Source organism: Hypanus sabinus, chromosome 5 (genome assembly GCF_030144855.1).
Source record: "Hypanus sabinus isolate sHypSab1 chromosome 5, sHypSab1.hap1, whole genome shotgun sequence".
Classification (NCBI taxonomy): domain Eukaryota; kingdom Metazoa; phylum Chordata; class Chondrichthyes; order Myliobatiformes; family Dasyatidae; genus Hypanus; species Hypanus sabinus.
Window position 1 is genome coordinate 29,801,887 of NC_082710.1, and position 22,001 is coordinate 29,823,887.

The 22,001-nt window shown below is 39.4% G+C and overlaps 1 protein-coding gene across 4 annotated transcripts in view; it reads left to right on the top strand.

Annotated features, from left to right (window-relative positions):
• The window catches only part of sncaip (synuclein, alpha interacting protein), a 102,359-nt gene that overhangs the window by 71,583 nt on the left and 8,775 nt on the right, over window positions 1-22,001 (top strand). For all 4 annotated transcript variants that reach the window (XM_059969651.1, XM_059969650.1, XM_059969652.1 and 1 more), the window contains exons 6-9: window positions 5,174-5,287; window positions 9,723-9,848; window positions 13,775-13,944; window positions 15,097-15,186. In XM_059969651.1, coding sequence (XP_059825634.1) covers window positions 5,174-5,287; window positions 9,723-9,848; window positions 13,775-13,944; window positions 15,097-15,186 — 500 coding nt within the window. The remainder of the gene's footprint in view (window positions 1-5,173; window positions 5,288-9,722; window positions 9,849-13,774; window positions 13,945-15,096; window positions 15,187-22,001) is intronic.

Consider the following 22,001-nt stretch of genomic DNA (forward strand, 5'->3'; position numbering starts at 1 on the left):
ATGAATTCATGAATGTAGCATATTATTCAAAAAATTTCTAATTTGTAAGTATCTTAAAAAATGGGCTCTAGACAAATTATATTTATTAGACAGCTGTTCAAAGGAAATAAAACAATTATCTGAAAATACATCACGAAAACATGTTATACCCCTCGTTTCCCATAGCACAAAGTCTTGGTCCATAAGAGAGGGCTGAAAAAGAAAGTTAGATATAATAGGGCTTGATAAGATGAACTTACTCAAACCAAAAAATTTACGGAATTGAAACCATATTCATAATGTATATTTAACTATAGGGTTAGTTATTTGTTTATTCAGTTTAGATAGGACAAAGGGAAGCAAAGATCCTAAGATAGAGAACAATGAAAAACCTTGTACAGATTTGCACTCCAAATTTACCCATTGTGGGCTTTGTCATGCCGCCGATTCCTGTGCCCAAAATATTAAATATCGGATGTTAACTGCCCAGTAGTAAAATCTTAGGCTTGGCAAAGCCAACCCACCTTCCTTCTTAGGCTTCTGTAAATATTTTTTACTTAATCTAGGATCTCTATTTTGCCATACAGATGAGGATATCTTGGAGTCAATAATATCAAAGAAGGATTTAGGAATAAAAATTGGTAATGCTTGAAATAAGTATAAAAATTTAGGTAAAACTATCATCTTAATAGCATTGATTCGACCAACCAATGACAAAGACAATGGGGACCATCCAGTAACAAGTTGCTTAATCTGGTCAATTAAAGGTAAAAAGTTAAATTTAAATAAATCCTTATGTTTCTTGGTAATTTTAATACCCAAATAAGTAAAGTTATCTGTAACTAATTTAAATGGTAGATGTTTATAAATTGGAACTTGCATAATTTTAATACCCAAATATGTAAAGCTATCTGTAACTACTTTAAATGGTAGATGTTTATAAATGGGAACTTGCGCATTTAATAGGAATAATTCATTCCCATTAAAATTCAGTTTATAGCCAGAAAAGCTACTAAACTGAGCAAGCAAAGATAAAACAACAGGAATAGATCTCTCAGGATCTGAGATATATAGTAACAAATCATCAGCATATAGTGATAGCTTATATGTCCCTTCCCCACAGTTAATACCAAAAATGTTAGATGAATCACGAATAGCAATGGCTAAGGGTTCCAAAGCAATGTCAAATAGTAAAGCACTTAAAGGACCGCCTTGCCTAATGCCACGAAACAACTGAAAAAAGGGAGAACTGATTATTGGTAAGAATCCCGAAGCCAAAGGCTTAATATATTAATTTAATCCATGATATAAATGTCGGGCTAAAGTTAAAATTCTGAAGCGTATTAAATAAATATGGCCATTCAACTCTGTCAAACGCTTTCTCAGCGTCTAAAGAAATGACGCATTCTGGGATTCTAGATGAAGGAGTATAAGCTATATTAATTAATTTTCTCATGTTGAAAGTTGAATAACTATTTTTAATAAATCTGGTCTGGTCCTCAGAAATGATTTGAGATAGTATATTTTCCAATCTAGTGGCCAAAATTTTGGTAAAAATCTTGAAATCCACATTCAGCAAAGACATAGGCCGATATAATGCACATCCAATAGAGTCTTTGTCTTTTTTAAGAATTAGAGAAATAGAGGCTTCATAAAAAGATTGTGATAATTTACCTACCGTTAATGCGTCCTTAAAAATTTTACATAACCAAGGAGAGAGGATAGAAGAAAAAGATTTTAAAAATTCCACAGTATAACCATCCGGACCAGGGACTTTACCTGAATTCATTGAAAAAATAGCCTCTTTTATTTCAGTTTCCGTAATGAGTGCATCTAATGATACACAATCCTCGGCTGTTAATTTCGGAATATTCAGTTTCCTTAAAAATTCATCCATTATGGAAGAATCATCAGAAAATTCTGATTGATATAAAGAGTTATAAAATTCTTGAAAGACTTTATTTATCTCTTTATGATCAGAGTACCATCTCATTTATGGATCTTAATGATCTGATATTTAATCAAAGCAGTTTTCAATTGGTTAGCCAATAATTTACCAGATTTATCCCGATGTATATAAAACTGTGTCTTAGATTTAATTAATTGATTTTCAGTCGAAGAGGATAATAGCAAACTATGCTCCATTTGAAGTTCAACTCTTTTTATAAAGCTCTTTACTAGGAGTCACAGAGTAAGTCTTAACAATTTCTTTAATGTTATCAACCAACATAAGTATTTCAGTGTTAATTCGTTTTCTGATACCAGCAGAGTATGAAATAATTTGTCCACGGATAAATGCTTTAAAAGTGTCTCATAATAGTCCACGAGAAATCTGTTCTCTGTTTCAAGAGCCCGATTATTGAGGGGTAATAACTGTTCCTAAATCTGGTGGTATGAATCCTGAGGCTTCTATACCTTCTTTCTAGCGGTAGAAGTGAGAAGAGAGTATTGTTACATATCCCGTAACTGGATAACTTACCAGCAAAGATTGAGAAGTCCATTGAAGTCTGATGTCACTATTTTCAAACGTTTTTATTTATAAAGGGACACAAAAGTAAGGTTAATACAAACATTCAGATAGTGCACATCGTCAATACTCAATCTAAAGCGTGGGTATAGTAATAATCATCATTAAGCTCTACTGTTGTCTAGGGGTTAATAGATTGTCCGTTGGAAATATAGAAGTCACTCAGAAGTCTGCAGGCCTCAGTCTTTTGAGAATCGCTGGGTTTCACGTGGGGCGACCGAGAGAGAGAGATTGGGGAGAAGAGAAAGAACTTGCCGAGTCTTGATGAAGCTTCCGTGAAATCGGGGGAGCGTTGGTTCCCTCTCCCCAATGTTAGTTAAAAGCGGTTTCCTGTGATTCCAGCCACAAATTCCAATCCCGGAATCTAACACACATGGCTTCCTTCAGAATGGCTTCCCGCTGCTGCGGGATCACTCTATCATGTCTTCTTGGTGCGTCTGAAGGGGCCGTCCCCCTGAGACTCTCCTTTATACTTCCTCACAGGGTCGCAGGTGTCAATCAGGTTGGGATGATGCAATCTCTCTCTCAACCAGCCCACCTTGCCCGAGGGCTTTTCACGTGGTCTCCATGAGACAATAGTCGCTGTCATCTTATTCTGTATCCCGGGTGGGACGTGCAATTTGGCACATTTCTCTCTCTCTCTCTCTCCCTCCTACTGGGTCTACTGACCCCCCCCCCCCCCCTCGATGGGTGCTCTTGCAATTCTCACAAAGGAGGGGGCTGGGATCATAACAGTATGATCTGGGTGGTGGGGGCTCCTGATGGTGGATGCTGCTTTCATGTGACAGCACTCCCATGTAAGTGTGCTCAATGGAGGGGAGGGCTTTACCCATGATGGACAGGGGCATATCCACTACTTTTTGTAAGATTTTCCATTCCAGGACATTGGTTGCATCACAGTCTGCTATGAAAACACCAGTTATCATTTATTTTTTCTCATTATGTTACCATGTAATTATAACAACACAGAAGGAGGGCATTTAGCTCATCAAGTCCATGCCAGCTTCTTATACCCCAGTATCCCTGCAGATATTTCCCTTGTGGATTAGCTATCAACTCTTCTACATTCTTTTTGCCATTTAGCACATTAAGAGACATTTCATCTTAGACAATTAACCTCACCAGCTTACCTCAGGTGTGGATATCCTGAGGAATGCATAGTCAATAGAAAATTTATAAATTTAGCACATCATCTGCAGTACGTTCCTGGAACCAACCACCCTTTCAATGGGGAACAAAAATTTCTTCCTCCGATCCCCTCTAAACATTATACCTCTCATCATGAGCCACTAGTTTCTACTGTCTGTTATAAACACAGGAGATTCTGTAGAAGCTGGAAATCCAGAGCAATACACATGGAATGCTGGAGGAACTCAGCAGGTCAGGCGGCAACAAGCCAACATTTCAAGCAGAGACCCTTAAACAGCACTCAACAGTCAACGTTTCAGGCTGACATCCTTCATCAGGATCAATCTGATGAGAAGTTTTGGCCAGAAGTATTGATTGTTTATTCATTTCCATGGATGTTATCTGACCTGCTGAGTTCCTCCAGGTGTGTGTGTGTGTGTGTGTGTTACTGTCAATCATATCTATTCGGCTCATTACCCCATTCCTACTCGGACTTATTGGTCCAAAGAAAACAAATCTAGCCTATTTGATCACTCACTTGTCAACAGCCTGATGAATCTTCTCTGCACATTCTCCAGTACAATTACATCCTTACCAAAGTTGTGCTAATTAAATTAATAGATTATTCTCGTTTATCCCTAATTTGATATTAATAGCAAAAAGAATTAGAACGGGGAGTTGATGAACAGGTCACTGCAATGGACCCATGGTGGAATCCAAACTTCAGATTGATTCTCCATAAACATTTTGGGCTTTCTATAGGTGTAGAACAGGTCCTAAAACGTGCTGTCATCAGAGCCTAGGCTTTGCACAACAAATATTAATGCTTTTTGTGAAATTCCGGATGAAGACCAGTATTGCCCTCTGAAGTGCTCTGTAGTGAATAATTTCTAGGAAATGTAAGTAGGGGGAAATTGGATTGTCCTGTGTGCCATCATGTACATGATTGGCTGAACAGCAGCCTCCTATGCTGTATGAAACTGAAATATTAAAAGACCAAGTGCAGTTGATTTCATCTTCAGATTTCATACTTGCTAAGTGAGTTTAGAGGTTTAGACCAGCCCAATCTTGAGGGAACTCTGTCAGCTATTCATCATCCTTAAAGAAAAGCGATGCTACCTGGCAGATGCCTCCAAACCTGCTATGAACAAACTTTTTCTTGGGTTGTTGCCCCTTACAGTTGCTCTTTTGTTTTAAAGTATTAGGTATTGTGAATGGAATGTGTTACCTTTCAAGAGTTGATATTCTAAACTAATTAGTTTTTGTAAACAAAATTAGTGTGTGCAAAGCTGACATCTGTTAACATGAGTGAAGGAAATCAGATGGTCTTTAATTCTTCATTATAATTAACTAATACAGTAATATATTTGAGTTTCTCTAAAGCACCATCATAAGTCTAAAATAATTATGCTAAAGGATTTTTGAAATTGTACAGTTTGTCTGGAACTGCCGCATGTATGAAGTCCTGAAGAAAATATGAATTTATGAAACATTTCAAGATACTTTGAACTCCAATCTTCATGTTTGTATGATTTTTAGGAAGGAAAGCTTGAATGCCTTCGCTGGCTGATGAGTGAGACTGAAGCCATTGCTGAGCTGAGTCCTTCAGATGGGTACCCTGCCCTTATACATTATGCAGCATGCTATGGTCAGGTAGGCTTGGACTGGAAATTAAAACAACATGCTTATGCTTGCCTTTTAGTGCTATTGTGTCTTGTAGGCTGAGCTGTGCATTATATTTCACATGAGCTAGTCCAATTTCCAATGCATGCAAATGGGGGCAAAATTGGATTCATTAATGTCTTTTTTTTAGGAAAATTAAGGCTTCTTAGAAGCTCTGAATGGTTTTTTGTTGTGACATCATTTATATTGTACACATTAGTGAATGTCAATTGTGATTACAGCTTGTAGCATTTTCCTATCCTTCTATTATGGATCTAAGTGTGGCAACAGGATTCTTTATCAAACTCACTGAACTAACTGAGCAGTAGGTAGGCCCTCCTCTACTCAGTACTAGTTGCAGCAGTCATTGCTTGTCAGTTATTTCTTCTTGCTGATGCTGTAATTCAGTACATGCTTTGCACTTACTCGCTTTGGTTTTTGGAGATCATTTGGTGTTAGAGTGCTAAATGTTGGATGATCTTTTCATGAATTCAATCTCTTGCTCAGAGCCAGTTGAATCAGAATCAGGTTTATAATCTTCGACGTACAGTATGTCTTAAAAATCTGTTGTTCTGTAGCGGCAGTGCAGTGCAATACATAAAAATAACCATAAAGTGTAATAAACATAAACAAATAGTGCAGAAGAGGAATAGTGTTCAAGTACGGTTCAGAAATCTCATGGCAGAGGGGAAGAAGCTGTTTCTAAAATGTTGAGTGATGCTTCTAGACATGGATGTATTCAATAAGAATGTCTCCTGCCACACACATTCTAGGATGAGGGCATCTTTGGCAAGTCTGGTATTTATTGCATATGAGAAGGTAATAGTGAAAAATCTTGAATCTGGTGGGGGTTCTTCACAGTAAGTATTCCAGAATTGTGACTTAGGAATGATAAAAGATTGCTTTGGAGAAAATCTACTTGTAGTGGCATTTCCTTTCTTGTTTTTAACAGTGGAGACTATACATTTGTGAATTAATCATCTCAGTATTTACCCAGTGAGTTTTCCAAGTGGTGCACAATACAGCCACGATGACCTAGTGATGCTAATCCAGTGGGATATTGGAAGTTGACAAGCTCCCTTTGTTGTTGCACCTATACAGTGAGTAGTAGGGTCCTTTCCACCAACCTCCTGATTTTTGCCACATGTTGAAAAAGCATTCGGGGTAGCAGGGGAAAGAACTTGTTACAAGATACTCTGCCTCTGATCTGTTCTCCTCTTTTAGCCACTTTATTATTCAGACCTTTGTGCTTTTGGTCAGTCGAGATCCCCAGGGTATGATGTTGGAGGGACTCTGCAATGGTAATGTCTTTGAATGGCCATATTTTTCTCTCATTGAAGGTGGCTGTTGAGCAACTCTTTCGTAGCACAATATATCCCTATCTTAATACCATTCAGGCTGTGCTGCATGCAGATGCAAATGAAATTGAGCATTATGCAATTATCAGTGAGCATCCTTCCTTCTGACCTTTAAGAAGGAAGGAAGTTCATTTATAAAGCAACCAAAGTATCGGTGATTACATGTCCACCATTAAGCATGTTACACCCCAGTTAAGGTTTTTACTGCTGTACAATCTGCTCTGCTTTCAGCATGTTTGGGTTTGAAATAAAGATAAGGGGCTACGTTGTTCAACTTTGGCTGATGCAGCATCCCTATCAGGATGGTGAAATTGGGAGAAGGTTCTAGAGAATGTTGGGCAGAGAGATTTTTGTGATGGACACTGGTGTGGGTCAAGGTCGTCTTGGCAGCACTGGGAGAAGACAGTAAGAAAGCTGGCTGAGGATGTCGTCCCTGTTGTACAAAGTGCTTACTGCAGATGAATGGCTTCAAGGAGAAGGACCAGTACTGCCATGGGAGAGCCCGTTTGTCCGAGGTGGATTTTGAGCGACATTCAGAAGGTGGTGTGTACTTTCATACAGACCATGGGTCCAATGCGTGAGTTAAAGACAACTTCAAGATGACCAACTTGTGTGCACATTTGGACTGGGTTAACTGTAATGGGTCCTTTTTATTTTTTTTTCTCTTTTCCAACTAACTGTTTGCTACAGCTGACATTTGTAAATATACTTCCTTTATAATTGTAATTTCTTGCCAACAGCTAATTGCATGGGGGCAATATTTACACAGTACTCACAGAGGTTGGGGTTCGGGTGGTCGAGGCATCCCAACTTCCTGGTTTTGGTGGGACCCAAGTCATACCCTAGACATACGGAGTTTGAGAAAGGTGGTTTTCTCTCCGCGGAGTCCGGTGGCTGTCAGCGAGAGCCTAGCAAGCTACATCTCTAGAGACTCCCGGTAAAAAAGGGCTTCATGCATATAGTCCATACCAATAAAATTCTGAGGAGGAACTGGATGATATTTCATTCTTTTTATCCTGCTAGTGTACAATCTAAATCATCCAAGTTATTGATCAGGGACCTGTCTTCATTCATTCTGAGACAGTTTACTACCATATCTACATTTGAGCTACTGACAAATGACTGCAGAGTGATGGTCCATCCATTGATGCCATGGTCAATTACTCTGTAGTGCAGAGCATATATTCCTGAGAAGTGCATTTCAATGCAGTGAAACTATGTCATTACGTATTAGAGTAACATAACTTGCTTACTTATTTACGCCCATAATCCCTACTGAGGCATAGGCCACCAACAGCAGCTTGCCAGCATCCTCTGTTCTGGGCCAGTCTTTCAAGTTATCCCAGGTATAGCCCTTCTTCTCCTTCCTCTCCCAGGAATAAGATTTTTGGAGAATCTGTAGCATTGGGTTTATGCAGGATGGGGTTGTTAACCCTATGCCCAACCCTCCTCCTTTTGCAGCTGGGCTTGAGATAGTCCATGGCAGAGTTGAGTAACAGAGTAGTGTGACTAAATCACAAGTGTTTCTTGGATCTATTTGGAGAAATTCTACAGTAGTTGTCAGAGTGGATGTAAAGAATACTGTAAGATGTTTGGTCTTGCGATTGTGAGAGCACAGCTCTTAACAATACCTCTGTGGTAGACAGGAAGTCCGAATCAGAATCAGGTTTGTTATCACCAGCATGTGTCATGAAGTTTGTTAAATTAGCATCAGCAGTTCAATGCAATATATAATAAAGAAAAAAAGAATAAAATAACAAATAAGTACATAAATTACAGTATACATATATTGAATAGAGTAAAAATTGTGCAAAAACAGAAATAACATATATTAAAAAATGAGGTAGTGTTCACAGGTTCAATATCTATTTAGGAATTGCTGAGTGTGTGCCTTCACGCTTCTGTACCTCCTACCTAATGGCAACAGCGAGAAAAGGGCATGCCCTGGGTGCTGGAGGTCCTTAATAATGGATGCTGCCTTTCTGAGATGCTGATCCTTGGAGATGTCCTGGGTACTTTGTAGGCAAGATGGAGCTGACTAAATTTACAACCCGCTGCAGCTCTTTCGGTCCTGTGCAGTAGCCCCCCCCGCCAAACCAGACAGTGATGCAGCCTGTCGGGATGCTCTCCACGGTTCCTCAGTAGCAGTTTTGGAGTGTATTTGTTGATATACCAAATCTATTTAAATTCCTAATGAATTATAGTCACTGTAGTGCTTTCTTTATAACTGCATCGATATGTTGGGACCAGGTAAGGTCCTCAGAGATCTTGACACCCAGGAACTTGAAACTGCTCACTCTCTCCACTTCAGATCCCTTTATGAAGATTGGTATGCGTTCCTTCGTGTTATCCTTTCTGAAGTTCACAATCAGCTCTTTGGTCTTACTGACGTCAAGTGCAAGGTTGCTGCTGAAACACCACTCCACTAGTTGCTATATCTTGCTCCTGTACGCCCTCTCGTCTCCATTTGAGATTCTACCAACAATGGTGGTATCATCAGCAAATTTATAGATGGTATTTGAGAAAATTGAGATAATTGTGCATAGCTTTTGATCTTCCCTTAATGGAGCTTATAGATACTTCTATTACAGATACTTTTATGTTCTATAAAGCCATTTTCTTGAACACCATGTTTTGTAAATTTCCATCTGCCTAAAGGTTTACCCCATTTCCACTGTTTATGTAAGTGAACTTAGCTATTTGAAAGGATTTTTCCCAGTCTTTAACAAACTAAAAAATGTAATTCTAAAAAGTAATGAATGAAAGCTAAATTTAATTGTGTTTAGTTTTATTAGGATTTTATGCTAATTGGACATATCATAGTATTTTAATAAAAAGCAAACTTTTCCCTAAGTTGTTACTGAATTCTTCTATTCTTAGCTCAAATTTTTCTGCTTGTCAGTACAAGTTAAATTTAGATAATGTTAGTACTCTAAACTGAATTGAAGTCTAGTCATTGAGTATAATTAATGGAAGTGTACAATTTACTGGAAACATTTGTAAATATTTAAGGACTTGATGTGGTATTTTGCTTAATGTCATTTTTAAAATTGGAATGATTTTCCTAGGAAAAGGTTCTTCTGTGGCTTCTACAATATATGCAAGAACAAGGAATATCTTTGGATGAGGTTGATCAGTATGGAAACACGGCAGCTCATGTTGCAACACAGCACGGTCATCTGAGTTGCCTTCAGGTAGGATTCACTGAATTATAAATACAGTTTTGCCTGAGTTTGAGTAGGATACATGTGGTTTTACAATAAGGTCATATTGAATTAGAATACATTTTTTTCACATTTGGATTAAGTTATACTGGATTAAACATGGAAATATTCTCTTAGAGTAGTGGTTGCCAACCTTTTTATGCCCAAGGTCCCCTGCCTCGGCCTTAGTGAAAGACAAGATCAACCTACTGAATCGTTTAGAGAAAAAACAGCTGAGACTGTACTTCCAGCTTGAGATCTTTTACAAACGTTTGTATTTGGGCTAATTATATTCAAATTACATAAAATGCTTTTGTCAAACTTTCAAATTAATTCAACCAAGAAACACTGTAACTAGCATATCAAACAGGCCATAGCTGTCTTTCTTTAAGAATATTACAATACTTCATACCTTTTGTAGTAACTTCTACTTTGAAAATGGACCACTCGACAACTTCATGCCCAAAGGAGCAACTTTATCTGGGACGGCAAAACCAGTATTTAACATACAGAGATTTTCACTGATGGTGCAATACACACATGCTCACCGGGCAGAAAGAACGAAAGTAAAACCCCGCAACCCAGGAAACAACCTCTCTTTACAAACAGCTTTCCGTAGCAAGAGTATTGCTATATTAGCATTATCCTAATTAGTATTACTTATTTTTATAAAGCTCACATTACCACACCTTTAATTCTAAGTTTCATTATTTAATTTTATTTCAACACAAAAATTAAATTAATAAAAATTCACTGTTGTACTCAGTGTGATGACTGGGGCTGAATACTTCCTGCTAGTTCGGTGCATAACAGCCAGTCTGAGATCGTCTGTAAGGTGTCTGTCAGTAAGACAGCTCCTGTACTTAGAGTTAATCATTTTCATCTGTGAAAATGCAATTTCACACAGATAAGTTGATCCGAAGTAGGCACTGACTTTTAGTGCACATGTGGTGGGTTGAGGAAACTTCTCCCTGCTGACAAGCCCCCAAAAGTCACCATCCCTTGATTTTGCTTTAAGCTTGATATCGTTTTGCAAATCAATTATTTCCATTTCAATATCACTTGGCACACCAAATACTTGCTGGAATTTGACTGCTATCTGTTCTATATCAATCAGCAGAGATGGGTTTGAAATAAATGCAGCAATATCTTTAATGACGTTGAACTCCCCAAAACGCCGATCGAACTCTATTGCCAGTTTGTCTAGGTAATCAGGGTGAAAAGCATTTTTTTTCTTTGATGGCTTGTAACATTTTCTCCAAATTGAGAAAGTGTGTCAGCCTCATGTTCTTTAAATTTGAAATCCAAACACTGAGCTTGGCCTTAAACGCATTTACTGCGCTTATCATGTGGGGCAGGTGTCAGTCTTTTCCCATGAGCTTGTTATTAAGTGTGTTTAATTTAGCCGTTAGGTCTGTCAGAAACTCTAAATCCAGTAGCCACGCATCATCTGACAGTTACTTGTGCTCCTCATTTCTTTATCTCAAGCAGCAAGTCAACAAATCGTTGCAGCACAGCACCCTCGCAAACCTCCTGACAGACCGAATATTTGAATGGACAGTTTCCTTTGTTAGACTGAGTGTTGAATCTGCCACATTTTTCAGGTGTTTTGTATTGGTAAGTTGTTACTGAGGCACTAGTATAAGTTCCAGAGGTATGCAAGCTAAAGACATCACTGCTTTTTGTTTCCCAGTTCTTTTACATTTGGGGAATGTTAGAATTTAAAGGGGGAGAAGTGTTGTAATGTGAGCATTATAAAGATAAGTTAATACCAATTAGGATAATCGTAATATAGCAATATTCCCGCTATGGAAAGCTGTTTGTAAAGAGAAGTTGTTTCCGGGGTTGAGGGGTTTTACTTCCGTTCTTTTCTGCCTGGTGTGCATGTGTGTATAGCCCCTCCACCTTGCACCACGGTTCAAGGAAAACCCCTATGTTAAATACTGGTTTTGCCATCCCAGATAAAGTTGTTCCTTTGGACATGAAGTTGTCGAGCGGTCCTTTTCCAAAGTAGAATTTACTGCATATGACTCTCATATGCACTGTAGGGCTAAAGTTTGCTTTTGCATCAAAAGATTTATCAGGCATAATGTATTTGTGTATTTGTTTTAATTTTCTGTTTCGGGATCTACTGGGAAAGTCTCAAAGATCGACCGGTCGATCACAATTGACTGGTTGGCGACCACAATCTTAGAGCCTGATGTAAGTGCCTAAGAGATAGATTTTGGGGCTTTTAGAACAATGCCTTGTGGCATTTGATCTCTGAAGTAAAACTTCATAATCAGGTTCAAGCAGGCACTGAGTTGACTGTTCCACAAGATAAACATTTTGTACTATTCACCCATTTCCCAAATTGCATCATTTTGTTCACCTTTAGTTTTGAATACATAACATACATTGGTTTGCAGCCAACTACTAATTTGATTTTAAAGTTCTTGTCCTGATACATGACCAGCTTTGGCTTGGTTCCTACAAAACTCTAATCTCCCCAGAAATTCCTTTTCTCTCTTGTGCACCCTTCCTTCTGCTCTTAGGCCTGAATGTTAACTTTTCCTAGTTCTTTACTTTTTCTTGAACCAAAGGATTTGGTCACTCACCTGCTGGAATGACATCTTTCGCTCAGTAAAGTTTTGATTATGCTGCCCTGAAAGTGCCTTGGTAAATTTGGTAAATTAATGGTACCATAAAATACAAATGAGACAAACTTGCCTTCCTGCCATTCTGATATTTGGGAAAGATTTTCAGTTCCTATCAACTTTATATTCCTGTTGATAAACCCATTATGTATACTCCCTTTTCATTACTGTATTGCACAGGGAAGCATGCAGTCAGTTTTTATGTTAGAGTGTGGGAAATTACTTTGCAATTCTTCAGCCTAGACATGGTAAACCAAAGCACCTTTTACTGTGCTGCTCTACAATGTTATGTTCTGTTTCTCTATGCTGTACTTGACATTGGTTGCAAAAATTCGATTCCTGGTTTTAACTTGGTTAGTTTGGTTTGAGCAGATGCAGTTTGGGGATGGTATCAGCTGAATTGCTTTTTCATTGACAATGGCATATCTTGGATCAGGTATGGAGGTGGCTACCAAACAGTAAACCAAGGTTTTATGACATTCATCTGATTGATATTGTAACTTTTGGCCTAAGTATCTTGTTATCACCAGATACATAAATGAGGACACAACGGCTATAGGGACATGTCTATCTAACTCAATGGCCATTTTATACCTGCTCGTTATTGCAAATACCTAATCAGCCAATCATGTGGCAGCAACTCTGCATAAAAGCCTGCAGATATGGTCAAGAGGTTCCTCTGTTGTTTAAACCAAATAACAGAAAGAGGAAGAAATGTGATGTCAGTGGCTTTGACCGTGGAATGATTGTTGGTGCCAGACGGGGTGGTTTGAGTATCTCAGAATTTGCTGATCTCAAGGAATTTTCACGCACAACACTCCTTAGGGTTTACAGCGAGTAGTGCGGGAAAAACAAAATTCATCCAGTGAGTGATAGTTCTGTGAGCAAAAATGCCTTGTTAATGAGAGAGGTCAGAGGAGAATGGCCAGACTAGTTCAAGCTTACAGGAAGCAATGGTAACTCAAATAATCAATAGTTATAATAGTGGTAGACAGAAGAGCATCTCTGAATGCACGTGTCGAGCTTTGAAGTGGATGGAGCAGCAGAGGACCATAAGGATACACTCAGTGGCCACTTTAGGTACAGGAAGTAACTAATAAAGTGGCTACTGAGTGTGTAACTATCTCAATTTGAGATCAATGTTGACAACACTTTAAATTTTTTGAAGATTTTAGTTAATGTTTTGATTCCTTTCTGTACTTTTGTGCTGTCAGTCCAGAATATTTGGTGTTATAATAATTTTGTTTGTTCTGGATTTAATCCTTAATTTTGCTTTTTAAGACTTTAGTTGAATATGGAGCAAATGTGACTATACAGAATCAAGATGGAGAGAAGCCTTCACAGAGTGCAGAACGTCACGGGCACACTACTTGCTCACGTTACCTGGTAGTTGTTGAGACCTGCATGTCTCTAGCGTCACAAGTGGTGAAGTTAACAAAGCAACTAAAAGAGTAAGTCATGGTACTACAAAAAATGAGTACAGAAATAGATTAAATACTCTTTCTTAAGATTAAAATTTTGGATTATGATTGAAAATACAAGATGTCTGCTTTGATTCTTGTGTATTTCTGTTATTTTTTGTTTTTATTTCAGATTTCTATTTCACCAATATTTTATTTTCTGTTTAGAATGTCTTTGAAGCCGAAGTTCTAATTTACTATGGGGCCAATGCCACCGAAACTAAAAATAAAAACAAAACATTGCCCACCCCCTCCGGTCTTCTCCTATCATTTAAATTTCCCCCTCTCCCCACTACTTTCAAATCCCTTAGTATCTTTCCTTTCAGTTAGTCCTGACGAAGGGGCTCGGCCCAAAAACGTCGACAGTGCTTCTCCTTATAGATGCTGCCTGGCCTGCTGTGGTCCACTAGTATTCTGTGTGTGTTGTTTGACATTGCTGAAATGGTGACTGAGCTTAACTTATTTAAATTCAAATGTGACTAATTATAGACTTGCAATTTACCTCTTCCTAAATTTCTCTGAAACAACTTGCCGCAGAAAATAAATTTGAAGTTGTGTCTTTCTGAAATATTTCTTAAATTTTGGTCAGTAATTGATCTGCAACAAACTAATGCAGTAATAGAGATTCATAATCGTGAATTTAAAACAGATTTGTTAGTCAGTGGTAAGTGCCTAAAAATAAAATCAGTTGCATAGTAGTCCTAGCAGCCTTTATTTTAAAATTTTCTTTTAACTAAAGTAGAATATGCTAGTAAAATCCATAAATGCATTTTTGACAAATCAATATTTAAAAGGGCAAAAATCATCTGGAACTTTTAAATATTACTACAAATATTGTCCTGTTTTATTGTCAAGCTGGTCGTCCTGAAAGGGCAGTAGTTCATCACTGTGGAAGATCATTATAATTTCTCTTGATACTGAATATTGTAATTGTTTGAAATGCATACCAAATGAATTATAATTCTTTCATTGCAGGATATTTTGTTTCTCACTGCAAGTTTACTCATTAATACCAAACATAAAAATCCTTACATTTTATATTGTAAGATTCGAGCATTTTGCAGCATTTCCTGGATTCTCACTTGTGTTTGCATTTGTTATAATTTAATTATTTAATTTGTGTATTGACGTCTCTTTGTACAGGCAAACAGTGGAGCGGGTCAGTTTGCAAAACCAGCTGCACTATTTCCTTCAAGACCAGGCAAAGGAAACATCAGAACTTCAACCTCCCAGGTGCCTAAAATGCCTCTCCATAGAGATTATCTTTTTGTTAGAAAAAAAATGAAGATACGTTAGCTTCTGCAACTTACGCTGTCTTTAAATGCTATAACAAACACTCAGTATTTAATAATAAAAAATTAGCCACATGTAGTTTTCTGTTTACTTAGTTCTATGAAAATTTCTATGATAATTTAATCCAGAGTACTTACGTTGTGAATACTAAATGGAGTACACGAAACTACAAGCAAGTTATTGCCTCACCCAAAAGTAATGTTGAGGTACCTGGAATGGTGCAAAATGAGGAGGTTCCATCTCCTATGGTTACATGGGGAAGTGTGTTAGTGGGGGTGGGGGAGAAAGGAGGGCTAATTGATGTAGATGGAAGAGCAGACCAGGGAATTGAAGGGACCATGTTAAGGAACATGAGTTACAGTTGGATGACCTTCAGCTCATATGGGAGAATGAGGAGGTGATAGATAGGAGCTACAGGTAGCAAGTTACCCCGAAGTTGCATGAGGCAGGTACCTGGGTGACTGTCAGGAGAAGGAAGGGAATTGGGCAACCCAGTACAGAGTTACCTCTTCCCTTCAATAATGTATACTCTTTGGATACTGTTGTGTGTGTGGTGGGGGGGGGGGGGGGATCGACCTACCATGGGGAAGTCACAGTGACCTGATCCCTGGCACTGAGTCTGTCTGTATGGCTGAGTAGGGAAGAGGGGAGAAGAGGAGTGAAGTAGTGATAGAGGAGCAGACAGGAGATTCTGTGGATGTGAAGGAGAATTTTAGATCATGTGTTACTCCACCCGGTGCCAGGGCCAACGATGTCCTGAATGGTCCAGAGCATTCTAAAAGGGAGGGTAGTCAACTGGAAGTCATGGTACATATTGCTACCAATGACATAGATAGGAAAGGGGAGGAGGTTCTGAAGACAGAATATGGGGAGTTGGGTCGAAATCTGAAAAGTAGGATCTCCAGGGTAGTGATCTCTAAATTGCTGCCTATTTGATGTGTCAGTGAAGATGAGAATAGGATGACTTAGCAGATGAATGCCTGGCTGAAGAATTGGTGCAGGGGTAGGGTTTCAGATTTCAGGATCGTTCGGATCCCTTCTGGGGGAGGTATGTCTGCAAAGGGGTGGGCTTTGCCTGAACCTGAGAGAAGAACCACTATCCTTGTTGACAGGTTTGCTGGAGCTGTAGGGGGGGGGGTTTAAACAAATTTGGTAGGGTGATGAAGATAAGCTAGCCAATAATTTAAAAGTTTTTTTCAGATGTATAAAGAGTAAAAGAGAGACAAGAGTGGATATCAGACCGTTGGATATTTGACACTGGAGATGTAGTAATGAGGGCAAAGAAATGGTGGACAAACTTTTAAGTCTTTACTGTGGAAGATACTGGCAGAATGCCAGAAATGCTAGTGTCAAGGGGCAAAAGTAAGTGTTGTTATTACTTGGGAAAAGATGCTTGGGAAGCTGAAAAGTCCAAAGTTAGATAAGTCACCTGAATCAGATGGACTACCTCCCTGGGTACTGAAAGAGGTAGCATAAGAGATTGTGGAGGCATTAATAATGATCTTTCAAGAATCACTGGATTCTAGAATGGTTCTGGGGGACTGGAAAATTGTAAATATCATGTCACTTCTTAAAAGGGAGGGAGGCAGAAGCAAGGAAATTGTAGGCCATTTTGCATAGCTTCGGTGGTAGGAAAGATGTTGGAGTCTACTATTAAGGATGAAGTTGTGGGGTACTTGGAGGCACATGACAAAATAAGCCCAAGTCAGTATAGTTTCCTTATCTTGTCTGAGAAATCAATTAGAATTTGTTGAGGCAATAACAGATAGGATAGACGTAGGAGATTGAGTGAATGTTGTTTATTTAGATTTTCAGAACCCCTTTGATAAGGTGCCACACATGAAGCTGATTAACAAAATAAGAGCCCACAGTATTACAGGAAAGATACTAGCATGCATAGATGATTGGTTGACTGACAAGAAGCAAAGAGTCGGAATGAAAGCAGCCTTTTCTGGGTAGTTGTCAGTGACTAGTGGTGTGCCGCAGGAGCCAGCTTCTTTTCATGTAACGTGTTGATGACTTGGATGAAGGAATTGATGGCTTGGTGGCCAAGTTTGTGGATGATACAAAGAAAGATAGAGGAGCAGGTACTGTTGAGGAAATAGGTTTCTGCAGAAAGACTTAGATTGGGAGAATAGGCAAAGAAGTAGCAGATTGTATACACTATAGAGAAGTACAAGGTCATGCACTTTTGTAGAAGCAATAACGACATGGACTATTTTCGAAATGAGGAAAAAATTCAAAACTCCGATGTGTAAGAGGACTTGGGAGTTTTTGTGCAGGGTTTCCTAAAGATTAACTTGTAGGTGGTAAGGAAGGCAAATGCAATGTTAGCATTCATTTTGTGAGGAATAGAATATAAGAGCAAGGATATAATGCTGAGGCTTAATAAGACATTGGTCAGACCATACTTACAGTATTGTGGGCAGTTTTGGGTCCCTTATCTAAGAAAAGATGTGCTGACATTGGAGAGGGCCCAGAGAAGGTTCACGAGAATGATCCCTGCTATGAAAAGGTTAACATATGAAGACTGTTTGATGGCACTGGGCTTGTACTCACTGGGATTAGAAGAAGGATGGGGATCTTATTGAAACCTATCAAATATTGAAAGATCTAAATCGAGTGGGTGGAGAGGATGTTTCTTATAGTGGGAGAGTCTAGGACCAGAGGGCACAGCCTCAGAATAGAGGGACATCTATTTAGAACAGAGATGAGGAAAAATTTCTTTAGCCAGAGGGTAGTGAATCTGTGGAATTCATTGCCACAAAGGACTGTGTAGGCCCTGTGAGTATACTTAAGGCAGAGGTTGATAGGTTCTTGATTAATCATGGTGTCAAAGGTTATGAAGAGAAGACAGAAGAATGGGTTTGAGAGGGATAATAAATAAGTCACGATGGAATAGCAGAGCTGTCTCGATGGGCCGAATGGCCTAATTCGACTGCTCTGCCTTATGGTCTTATGGAATAGTCTCTTCAGAATTTCCGAAGGTGAAGAACATGGGGTTGGTGGGGGAGGGGTGGTCACAGTTAAAGAGGCAAATGGTGGAATCTCCTGAAAGGTCATGGAGCTTGCGCAGAATATGAATGCTGCAGCTGTTTGGATGGAGGATAGGACCAGGAGGACGCCAGCTTTGTTCTGTTTGGGGGGAACAGTGCTGCCACTGCTAAGGATGAATGAGCTATAACATCTGTGGTAGTTTGAGGGTATGTTATGTTTGTTTGATCTAACCTAATCCTTGAGATAGAGATGAAGGAAAAATTATTGTGTAATTTACAGATCAAATAAAAATGGTCACTGCCATTGTGAGGTACAGCAGGTCAAAGTTCTTGTGTATTTTAAAGTTTCATGGCACATTTCAACTCCATAGATCGAGGGCCAAATCTTTCCAAACATAAACTTGCTACATGAAAATTAATCATTTTTAGCCACAGAGATGTCATGTGTATTTGTAATATATCCAAGGAGACTGAAGAAAAACTAATTGTTAAATAAACAAGTGGCCATCTTTCGACTCAGGTTTTTCAATATCTAGCTAAAAGGAATGCTTTTACCATCCTCTGGTTCTATACATTTCTAAATTTTGCCCCCTAATCCTGTATCTTTTGCATTGTTCTTGCTCTGTGACTCAGAAGGGAGTGAGGGAGAAGAGACATGTGCTGATTTGTTAGAAGAATAGACAGGAGGTTCTGTGGCTGAGATTGAGATTCCCAGATGGTATGTTGTCTCAAGGATGTCAGGGTCTAGGATATCTCAGCTTGTGTCCTCAGCATTCTTAAATGGGACGGTGAACAGCCAGATGTCATGGTCCATGTAGGTACCAATGACATGGGTAGGACGAGTGACGAGGTTTTGCGAAGGGAGTTCAGAGAGTTAGATGCTAAGTTGAAAGGCAGAACCTCCAGGGTTGTGATAATATGTTTGCTACTTGTGCCACATGTGAGTGAGGCCAGAACAAGGAAGACAAAACAGTTTAATACGTGGCTAAGGATGTAGGAGGGAGGACATAAGATTTCTAGATCATTGGGCTCTATCGTAGGGAGGATGGGACCTGTACAGAAGGATGGTTTTCACTTGTACTGGAGGAGGACTAATATCCTAGCTGGAAGGCTTGTTAATGCTGCAGACGTGGTGGGGTTTAAACTAGAGTTGCGGAGCAAGGGGAGGACAGATGTTGGTAAGACCTCTGTAACCCCCTGTGTCGCCTCAGGCTCGCTCAGCTCGTTCTCGTCTAGAGGGAGCAACCTTCAGCCCCGCCAAACTGGGTAATCAGCTGGTGTGGATGCTGTGTGATGTCCCCGCCTCGCCCAAAAACAGACAGTACACCATATGCGATTAAATGAGTACAATTTATAAAGGTTACTATAACTAAGTGATTAATAACGATACAGTATATATGAAGAGAAAATTAAAGAAAAGGCGCCAAACTTATCAAAGTCCAAACCACTTCGTGCACAGCCGTTGGAGCTCAATTTCTGAAGTCTTCTGGCCACCATTCGATCCCCTCCGAACTCCTCGACTCGCAGCTCAGGACCCTCCGAACTCCTCGACTCTCCAAACAGCTCAGGACCCTCCGAGTGGTCAACCAAGCACATCTAGCTTCATCCCCCCCCCCCCGGAGAATCTCCCAGCCTCAGATCCCCCTTTGGGGTACGATCCTCGCCCAGCTTAGAGCATTGCGTCCTCTCTCTCGACCCCCTCGCACTGATCTGCCCAAAAGCCCGTCAACAAAAGTTTACAGACTCAGAAGAAAGAACATTAATCCCCATTTGGTTTACAAAGGAATACCATTCTTGTTATCAGTAAATTAGCATTCCCGCTAGTTAACAAAAGGAAACCCTTTCCCAACAGTAACAAAGAGAAAAAAAAACCCCCTTTACACCTCAGATAAACTTAGGAATCAAAAGGTTGAGCATGTTGCAACTAGTGTCCTAAGCTGTGTGTACTTCAATGCAAGAAGTATCATAGGAAAGGAAAGTGCTGAAGATGTGGTAGCTGGTTTACAAACAGCAGCAATGTGTAGCAAGGAGAGGCTGTTGATAGGGCAAACTTGCAGTCAACAGGATGAGTAAAAGGTGGACAAAATGGAAAAGCGTGAATAAAGGACTGATGGCGTTAGATTTAAATGCACACAGTATACAGAATAAGGTAGAAGAACTTGTAGCACAGTTGCAGATTGGCAGGTATGATGTTGTAGGCTTTACTGAATCATGGCTGAAAGAAGATCATAGCTGAGAGCTTAATGCCCAAGGATGCACGTTGTATCGAAAGGTCGGGCAGAAAGGCAGAGGGGATGGCATTGCTCTGTTAGTAAGAAATACAGCAATATAAAAATTATTTATGGTTTTATATTGCTGTATTTCTTCACTATTCTTGGTTGGTGCGGCTGTAACGAAACCAAATTTCCCACGGGATCAGTAAAGTATGTCTGTCTATCTGTAGTAAAAAAAATGAAATCAGATCATTAGAAAGAGGCGACATAGGGTCGGAAGGTGTTGATTCATTGCGGATGAGCTAAGGAACTGCAAGAGTAAAAATACCCTGATTGGAGTTATATACAGACCTCCAAAGAGTAGTAAGGATGTGGTCTACAAATTACAATGGGAGATAGAAAAGCGTGCCAAGAGGGCAAAGTTTTCAATATGTACTCAGGTTGGTAAAATCAGGTTGGTGCTGGATTCAGAGATGGGGAGTTTCTAGAGAGCCTACAAGATAGCTTTTTAGAGCAGCTCATGGCTGAGTCCACTATTGATCTGCTATTCTGGATTGGGTGTTGTGTCATGATCCAGAATTGATTAGAGAGCTTAAGGTAAAAGAATTCAAAGGAGAAAGTGATCATAATTTTTATCAAATTCACCCTGAAACTTGAGAAGGAGAAGCTAAAGTGAGATATATCACTAGTACAATGGAGTGAAGAGAATTACAAAGGCATGAGAGAGGAACTGGCCACAATTGTTTGGAAGGGATGACAGCAGAGCAGCAATCAATGGAATTTCGGGAAGCAATTTGGAAGGCACAGGATATATACATCTCAAAGAGGAAGAAGTCTAAAGGCAAGTTGACACAACTGTGGCTAACAAGAGAAGTCAAAGCCAACATAAAAGCCAAAGAGGGAGCATATAATAGAACAAAAATTAATGGAAAGTTAGAGGATTGGGAAGCTTTTAAAAACCAACAGATGATAAAGATGGAATACCGAAAGTAAGCTAGCCAATGATATTAAAGGGGATACAAAAAAGTTTCTTCCGATACATAGAGTGTAAAAGAGAGGCAAGAGTGGATTTCTGGAAAGTAATTGGTGACGAGGAAATGGCAGACTAATTTAATATGTATTTGGCATCAGTCTTCACAGTAGAAGACACTAGCAAAATGGTGGAAGTTCCAGGTGTCAGGGATCGTGAAATGTTTACGGTTACCAGTACTAGAGAGAAGGTTCTTAGGAAACTGAAAGGTCTGAAGGTAGATAAGTCACTTGGACCAGATGATGTACACCCCAGAGTTCTGAAAGAGGCAGGTAAAGAGATTGTGGAGGCATTAATAATGATCTTTCAAGAATCACTAGATTCTGGAATGGTTCCAAAAGACTGGAAAATTGTAGATGTCACTCCAAGAAGGGACAGAGGCAGAAGAAAGGAAACTATAGGCCAGTTAGTCTGACCTCAGTGGTTGGGAAGATTTTGGAGTCGACTATTAAGGATGAGGTCTCAGGGTATTTGGAGATGCATGATAAAATAAGGCGTAGTCAACGGTTTCCTCAA